Raw genomic sequence first — 9,421 nt, forward strand, 5'->3', positions numbered from 1 at the left:
ACACACGCATGCAGGGCCGAGTGGCGTCAGTAGACAGGATGAAGCGTGCATTTATGCTGCATTCATACAAAATCCGGTGGTGCCTCACCTTCCTGCAGGGTTGTTCCAAGGCGTGTGGGTGGGTTGTGTTTTTTTTTGTTTTTTAGGTTCGTTAGAGTGCTGTGAGACAATAATAAAATAATATTTTACAATCTTATTGGCTGCCTTTTCCTTGCTGATGTTGCTGATTTACTTTCAAGCGCACTGATCGACCTCTGATTTTACTCCTTTTGGCTTCTTGACCCAGGCTGCAGGCGCCAAGTTGGATTATATTATCTCTTTAAGGGGTATCCAGCAGCTCATCTATTGGTTTTGGTCTATTCGGTATTACAAAGTTGTTGTTTTTTTATTGATATTTCACCTGCCTTCCTCATAGCCATTGCTTTCCATTATTTTTCATACTAACATGAATGCCTACCAATAAAGGGACAGGCAAAAAAAAACAAAAAAAACAAAAAAAAAACAAAAAACAATAAAGCTCAACTGATATGTTGGCAGGGCAGATATATTGGCTTATAGTAGCTAATATATCAGTATTGGTAAATTAAAATTTAAAAACTAAAGAAGAAATGGGGAAAAACACCCTTCAAACATGTCACATAGCATGTCTACCAGAGGGTGCTCTGCAACCTCCACATTTGTGTTTTCTCACTTTTGTCTGCTAACTAATCCCGTTGAACTTGAATCCACTGTATACATGTGCATGTACATACTACACTCTACACGTGTGTCAGATATTTTGTGCATTTCTTTTTTAATTAATCCTTTTTAGTGTTAAGTATCGTTTAATTTGCACCTTTATTACTGGTAATTATGTTGCAATATTATCTGCAAATAACAATAAAACTTGGAACCGGGTCGTCTTATTCAAGAGCAAGAAACTAGCCGCTCCTTGAGCCGCTTGTGAACAGTGTTTTAAATGATTCAGTTACATATGGATTCAGATTGCCAACAATTTCAAGTGATTATTATTCTGCAATCCCACTTTAATCGCATAATTTGACAATTTAATTTTCTCTATGTGTAGCTCAGCATTATCCAATCTATAATTTACACTCAGTTTCAGAAAGCTGTTAAAAAGTCATGTTATACTTCTGCTGAGTGACACTGTGCAGGCAAATATAATGTAGCGCACTGAATAACCTTTTCATCCTCTCCCTCCTTCTCTCCCTCTCTCAGCTCTCAAACTGCCCTTGGGGAAGACCACAGTGATGCATTTAGTTGCCAGAGAGACTTTGCCTGAGCCAAATTCCCAAGGTAACCAGCTCCCCGTCTCCCCTTTTTCCTTTCAGGAGGCTTTTCACACGCTGAACAACGTTAAATGTTCCGCTCCCAGCCATTATTTATTTCTGCACATGGCTTCTGTTTTAGGAGCAGCCACTAGTGCAAATAATTGGCTCCTTGAAGTGTATCCCCAAGATACAACACACTGTGTAGAGTATAATTATATATTATAGCTAATATAAATCATGCCAGAAGATTTGCTTCATTTTTTTATGACTATGACAAGCGAATAGAGTTCAAATGGACATCAAGTTCTCATACTGGGTATCTGTGAGCCCATGTGAGGAAGAATGAATCTGAATGAACTTTTGTTATGTGGAGAAACAGTTACAAAGTTAGATTTGAAGTACTCTTTATGTGAATTGTACAAAAGACCTGAGTCGCCCCTCTTTTTTTAATTTCTGGTCTTGTATGTTTTTTTTATAGTGCTCTTGAGCAGCAGTTCTCTAGGCTTTTTAAAGTTTGGTTGCTTTTTCAGTCCAGTCCTTGTACCTGACCATTTTCAGAGAAATGTTTTTTATGTTTATCAAGCCTTAAAGAATGAGCCAGCGTTTCTTTAGTTGAATCTATGAAAAATCTCAAAGACAACACAGTCTGAGAGACATAAAATAGCATGTTTGCACCAACAAGTTGATTCCCAAAGAGCTGTTAGGCAGATGTTTTTAAGGAAGTGAAACAGGGAGAAAAGGCTGAGATATGCCAAACTGCACAAGATCTTGACTGAAAACCAATGGCAATGGAGTGATGAATACAAATGTGACATTTTGTAGTTCAAATTGGTATTAATATGTACGTTGGAGGTCAGGAGAGAGGTACAACAGTGACTATCTCCAAGCATCTGTAGAATTAGATGACTGTGGAGGCTGTGTCATGGTTTGGGGCTATATTTCAGACAGTGGTGTTGGAGATCTTAGAAAAGTGCCATCAGATTTTGATCCACTATGAAGTACCAACTGGAAAGCATCTGACTTACTACATTTAATACATTTTCAGCATGGCAATGATCCCAAACACACTGCCAAAGCAGGAAAAGCAGTAAAACACAAAGTCAGGAGCACTATCACTCATGAATTGGCCTCCCCAACCTTATTAAAGCAGTGTTGGATCATCCTGCCTAAGAAAGTTAAGCCTGTGGTCATACCAAATCTCGATTTTCAAGATTTTTATGCTGCATTTCCACATTTCAGTAAATTGCAGCACCAATTTCCCATTTTAACAAAATGTAAAGAAATGAGAGATGGGTTAAGACTTTTACACAACACTGTAAGTGTAGATTTCAAGAGTCTACATTTAAAAAAAAAAAAAAAATGAGGCAATGTTGCTTCAGGTACCACTAGGAAATGTAACAAACTCAAAGAGTTTGAGCAACAGATCCAGTCTCATGAAATCCCAAAATGCTGCTCAGCTGTAGGAGATGGAGATTTAGACCTTCTTTAGAACATTTATGAGCTACATATGTTATATGGTTGTAGTATATCAAAAGTATTTCCATGCAGTGTTGCTGTATCTGAACTTGGCCTACCAGTATGTTTCTAAATCTGTCCTTTTGAGGTGATGTCTGACTATTGAGCTGAGTAACTCTGTGACAGTGCTGTGTGGGTGTTTGCTTAATCATGACGTTTGTGTGCTGTGTGTCCAGGTCAGAGGAACAGAGAGAAGACCGGGGAGAGTAACTGCTGTGTCATTCTGTAAATACACACCTCCACCGCCACCCCCTTTCATCCTTTGCATCCGTTCTCGCCCTCCATGTCCTGGACCTAATGAGCTTGTACCTTGTCCTGTAGCCTGTCTACACTGCGAATACTCATAGAGACATTTAACGAAACAAACAAACTCGCACTTTCTCTGTTTTTCCCCTTCTCCCTCATACACATGCATAGAAGGACAGCAGGCTCAGGCTGATCCAGGACAGACTTGGAGAGCAGTAAATTGATTAAAGATAGAGTTGATTCCTTTGTTGTACTTGATTTGCTGTCATAACTGAAAATGAGAAGGAACTGGATTTGCATGTTTTTTTTCTTTCTTTCTTAATGAAATCCTTTTGAAGCCTTCTGCCATACACATGCATGCAGACACACATTTGCAGTAAACACACACACACACCTTGTCGAGCCATCCTCAGGCGGTCTCTTACAAGTCACCTTTCTAACTGGCTCTTTACTCTGGCCGGTTGTCATTGTAATGCAGTGCCCAAATTTGTGCGTGTGGCCTTGTTTTCTCATACAGACCGCTGAGAATTTTAACCACTAACAGCTCATCAGCATACCAACAAACGCGCACGCTCCGACTTCCTGTCCTCACATCGAGCCGCGCGTGCTTGCGTGATACCCCTTAGTGCGGCAGACAAAGCGCAGACGTGCCTGATCAGAGAACTCAAAACATGACACGCACACACACACATAATAACACACACGTTTGTGCCCTCTTTACTGCCCTCCTCTGCATGTGCCCTTAAAGGTCGCAAGAGAGAAACGATTCCCTTTTTTTATGTCGAGAGCGACACATCCCACTCCTTTGAGCCCGCTGTATTTTAGCCAAACGAAGCCTAACAAGCAAACAAATAGAAAACAACCATTTTTTTAAGGTCTTGTTTTTCGATATTTGTTTGTTCATGATTTTTTTTTTTTTTGGTGACTGTGTTTTGACAGTCCACTCATATTATCGACCGACTAGTGTTGTGATTAATGAAACATCATGCCAATTTTCTTTCCGTGACACGCCGTCGCTGTCTCACTGTGCCCCCCCTCCCTTTATTTTTATAGCAGTATTGTGAAGGATCTCTCAGACAGTTGCTTTGTAAGCACGGACATTAACTCAGAAGGAAAAGGGTCCTTATTTGTCTTAATTTGCCTCTTAAATCTGCATTAATAAGTCCAGTTTGCACAACTAAAGCATGTGCTCCTTCATTAGATTAAAACAAATGTATAAAAAGCTTTGTTTTATTTTATATTTTTCCAGTGGAAGTAATGTTCCAAACTAAGGTAACATGTGTAGAATATATTTAATATGAATCTTATATAGAAAATGACGACTTTAGATCTTGGTGATATACATTATTATTGGTGTTTAGTCTATGATTGTGTATACGGTTAGCTTCTAGCCAGTTCACAGTCACTCTCTGACAATGTCTTGTGCTTAACAGCAGCAAATCCTCCCTAATCATTTATGGACTGATGGATTTTTGTTTTCTTTCTTTTGTTCTTTCTCTTTTATTATTCATTTCTTTTTCATTTGTTTATAAAGTAATATAATCCTGTTTCTTTGTGGGGTTTTGTTGTTTTTGCTTTAAAGAATCGCTTTGTAACAGCACTAGGTCTTAAAAAAATATTGTTTATATTGATCAGGGTTCAAATCTGTACAGAGATACACGTTTTCAAACCAATTGTAAATAGCACTAATGCTCTCCCCTCCCCCCCTGCAAACTTCAAAATGGAATACATCTGTAAACTAAATAAAAGTTATTGAAGTGCGCTACCTCGTTGTCATGATTTATTGCACGTGAACTGTAATGTTTTAAGCGCCACTGACTAATCATTCTAACAGCATCTTAGCTCACAGTCTGTGGGACTTTAACCAGAGGGCTGAACAAGACACCGGACTCCAATCTTCATCTTAACAACTTCAGCAAATTATTCTAAAAAGAGTTTTTCTTGTTACAGTGACTCTGGTATGTTGAATTTCACCTTGAAACTATCACTCACAGGTTAGTGTTGTAAATAGAGGTGGGCTTAAATTTAGATTCTTCAACTTCTTGGAACAAGTAAAACACATTTAGTCTCTTTTGAGCATCAATATCACAATAATTTAACAAAACTGTAAAATTTGGGATGATGGTGCTGTTAACAGAGAAGCTGCAGAGTATCCAGGTCCTGTGGCTATAAGCACAAGCCCAAATCATGACTGCTCCACCACCATGCTGAAAGTTCGTACGAGGTGTTTGTGCTGATATGCTGTTTGATTTTCATTGAAGAACATTGCTCCAAAAGTCTTTTGGTTTGTCCAGATGCAGCTTTGCAAACCTAAACCATCTTGCTGTGTTTTTTGTTTTTTGAGAGAAAAGCATTTCTACTGGCCAAAAAAAACAAGCCCCGTAGTATTTTTCTAATTGTACTGCCATGAAATTTAGTGTTTAACGTGCTAACTGAATCCTTTAGACACAGCTGGATGCTCCAGATCTGCAAACTGTCCAAACCTCTGTTTTTATAGGTGTGCTCACACTTGCTGATGATCAATTAAACAAGTCCATTTAATTAGAAGCAGCTGGCTGCTACTTATCCTTATGGAAGCAGTAGGAGTGTACTTCAGATGACTCCATAGAGCGCTATGAAAACTTTTTCACATGACTGTATGATGTAGAATAGTAGAAACCAGTAGCGGGAGCCTGAATGATTTTATCTGTTTTCTGAGTCATATCAAGATATCACTTTAGACCTCCTGAAGCTGAAAGCTCCTTATTTTCATGTCTCTGTAGAAAAGATGAATGTGTACCAAGATTACACATCATCACAATCTGGTGGTGGAATCAGACAGGCGGTACAAACTAACAAGGAAGCAACACTATCACAGTACACATTGGGGAAAAAAAAGTAAGTGAGTATGTGGGAAACATCTTGCGGTATGCTGTGATGCACAGAATTTGCACGGCTTCATTAAATATACAAAAACACATCAGGTGGGAGGTTAATCCACCAATTTTAGCAGTGGTAGAGATGTTTTAAGTGTTTAAGGCTGTGCTACACAAATAAGAAAAAAACTCAATAGATTTTACTTAAATTTGTAAAAACACTCTTGTAATAACAAAGCTGATTATTCAAAATGATGCAAAAAGTCTAATAATATAATAGCAGTGCCGCTGACACTAGAATTTTATTGTTTTACTGAAAGTTGTTGTTTCAGTAAATGATCCAAAGACTTTTTCAACTGATGTGTAAGATTGCTGCATAAGTTATTGATGCACTCTATAAAGCAATATTTTCAAATTCAACATTATTGTCAAGTCTGCAATTTGTTCAGGACGCACGCACAGGATCGAAATGTTGTTTCCTCCTTTACTTGTTTTAGTTAAATGAACTTAAATGCTTAAATGAAGTATCAGCTATAAATATGAATAATAACATATTTATAGTTGATACACGCAGTAATGATGCGCAATTATTGCTGCGTTTAAAAATCTCAGGTGTTTAAAAATGTGAGGGGTACTGCAGTTTTTTGTGTACAAAATATTAAGTATTATTAAGTATTGCAGTACATCTTATGACACTTCAAAAATGAGTATGGGTACACTGAAAGAAAAACACTACAGATGCAACAACTAAGCATGTCTGTGTGCAGGAGTATGCTTCCTGTGAGGTGACAGTCAACAGTTTCTCACTGGATAAAAACCCCTGATTAATGTTTGTGTTGTTTCTCGTGTTCAACACGTCAAGTAAGTCAGAATGTTTACTCAAAGTTACCGATACAGTCGTACACAGCGAGAAAGAATAAACTCTGATTTGTAAAACAAAAAAAACAAAAACGTGATGGCATTGAGTCACTTGTCGAGTTTGCTCAACATCGAGTAGACCAAAGTGCAGCAGGAGGAGCAGCACAGAGAACAACCCAGCCTGCTGCCCTGGGAGAGTTTTGCAAACGTGTTAAACGTCATGTACTCGTCTACTAACGACACACTGAGCAAACAAAATATGTTACATGTGTTATTTGCTCAGTGGTTAAAGAAATAAAAGATATGTGTCTGAGAATATCACTAGGTGTAAAGCAGTGCAGTGTAAGAGAAGCATAAAGAGCTATTCAAACTGAAGATGCTGACTGTTTCTGTGTTACCAGTGGAGTCCTGTGTAGTTTTTGTCCCTCCTCTCCTCCCTGCAGCCATGCTGTGTCACAGTAACGCAGGCCACATTTAACATGAATACAGCTATTCTTTCTCGAAGAGACTGCGTACAGACAGAGCGGGCTGTGGTTACAGTAGTGAAAAGCACCACTCTCTGTGTGTTTGTGTGTGCGTGTGAGGCATTAACCATGCCAGCATCACTTCTGCTTTGCTTCCAAACAATACACCAACAGTATTTATACAAATCAGTGTTCCCAAGGAAATCTGAGTCTCCGTAAGAACTCCTTATAATTTGCAGTATGAGCTAAATATCTGTGATCTATACAAATCCACATTTAAGTGTTGAGCTTGGCTGTAAACATTAATAAAACATATCTCTCATGCTTACTTCAGACCACAACAACAGGGTTAAAACCCTGGTGCAGTGATATCTTCTCATGAAGCTTCTCTCAGCATTCCTTTATTGTGCTTACATCGATTATAAGGGAAAAAATAAAATTATGGAAAAAGATCTTTCAAACAGAGTTGCAAGGCAGGAGTTGCCTGAATTCAGCGGGTGAATTCTGTTTGCAGTAAAGATTGAGGATGATGCCATCTTCTGGCAGAATACTTCTATGACAGCTCATCGTTCCACACTATAAATGCACATGTCGTCTGATAGCTTTGAGTATTTATTTATTGTGTGTGTGTGTGTGTGTGTGTGTGTGTGTGTGTGTGTGTGTGTGTGTGTGTGTGTTTATATATATAAATAACTATAGGTTGGTGGATGAGTTTTAAGATCAGCTCTGATGAACATGCTGTACGGTACACTTTGGTAACTTCTTTTTTTTCTCACTACCATTTGCTTTAAATTTATACACTCACCTTATGTTGTTTAACAATAAAACTCAACTGCATCTATACCGTCTTTGGAGGGCCTCGAGTGCCAGAATGAATGAATTTAATACATAATTAAATAATTAATTAAGTGGGTCACGAATTAAGTAAAATTGAATTAATTCATGAATTAAATATAGAAATAATTAATTAAATGTCAAATCATTTAAAACATTTAAGAAATTATTTATTTATTTACAATTGCAAGAAATAATGACATATTTGATTCATTATTTATATAATGAATGCATTAATTATTGACACATTTAATTAATAGATAATTTGTCACGGCTGGGGCAGCAGTCGTGTGGAATTATTTAAGGACCCAAAACGCAGGCACTTCAGAAGTGAGGAGGCTTTATTGAAGGAGGTGGAACTAATGCACAAGGCCAGGGAGGCAAGAAACAGAACAGAGTAACCTAAACTGGGAAAACTAAAAAGCAAACCTGAAATGATAACCGGACGGGGAGAGGGACGGCAAGGGACAGAGAGACGCAGGGAAACCACTCAGGGTGACGGAGGACATGAACGCAGACGAACCGGCAACAGGCAGGAGAACACACAGGGCTTAAATGCACACAGCAGTGATCAGAGGATGGGAGACAGGAGGGGAACACACCTGGAACAAACCACAGCTGACGAGACAGGGGAAACGTAAACTGAACACACCCACATGAGACAAGGACCTTCAGAATAAAACAGGAAACTAACAGACACAGAGGACCTGACAAGACCCTGAACTTAACAGACTTACAAGCAGACACCGTGGACAGACACAGGCAGGCATAAAACAAAACCCAAACACATAGCAAACCTAAACAAAAGACATAACAGAATAAACAAGAACATAGGATGATATAAAGAAACACAAAACACTGAGTCGTCAGACTAAGGACCATGACATAATTATTTATTTTATTCATTCATTTTGGCATTCAAAGCCCTCCATACCCATATATCACAAAGGTAAAATTCATGCAATAAAGAGAAAGCTATTTTCAGTTACTCCCTTCCCTCACAAGAGGTCGCCACAGTAACATTCATGTCATGCATTTTTCATGTTAATGTTTCAATGTGTTTCAATGGACGTGAACAATCAATAATAATGTTGCTTTTGATGTTTGATTTGGTTATTGCTGGACATACTTCATAGACATGTTGCTCTTTTAGCTCAAATATTAATCTATTTATCTGACTCATTTGGAAACACTGGAAAAGAGATTGGTGGCTATACAATATTTAGGGTTATTATCAGGTAAGAAGAAATTTGGAAGAATAATGTAAAGCAGAAAGGAAAGTTGTCGACGACAGATGGCACTTCTGTGGCAGCTAAAGATCTTCTTTCTGCCCAGAGGGGAAAAGACTTTTATAGTTAAAAGTTCATGAATAATATAA

At 38.2% G+C, this 9,421-nt stretch overlaps 1 protein-coding gene across 1 annotated transcript in view; it reads left to right on the top strand.

Annotated features, from left to right (window-relative positions):
* ubl3a (ubiquitin-like 3a) overlaps positions 1-4,797 on the top strand; it is a 36,687-nt gene extending 31,890 nt beyond the window's left edge. Inside the window, exons 4-5 of the mRNA XM_086308950.1 lie at positions 1,219-1,296; positions 2,963-4,797. Coding sequence (XP_086165076.1) covers positions 1,219-1,296; positions 2,963-3,015 — 131 coding nt within the window. The 3' untranslated portion in view covers positions 3,016-4,797. The remainder of the gene's footprint in view (positions 1-1,218; positions 1,297-2,962) is intronic.
* Positions 4,798-9,421: the final 4,624 nt, after the last annotated feature.

The sequence above is a fragment of the Aulonocara sp. 'chitande type north' Nkhata Bay genome, linkage group LG10 (genome assembly GCF_057382095.1).
Source record: "Aulonocara sp. 'chitande type north' Nkhata Bay isolate Kocher_YH1m ecotype deep benthic linkage group LG10, A_spYH_male_GT1.1, whole genome shotgun sequence".
Classification (NCBI taxonomy): Eukaryota; Metazoa; Chordata; class Actinopteri; order Cichliformes; family Cichlidae; genus Aulonocara; species Aulonocara sp. 'chitande type north' Nkhata Bay.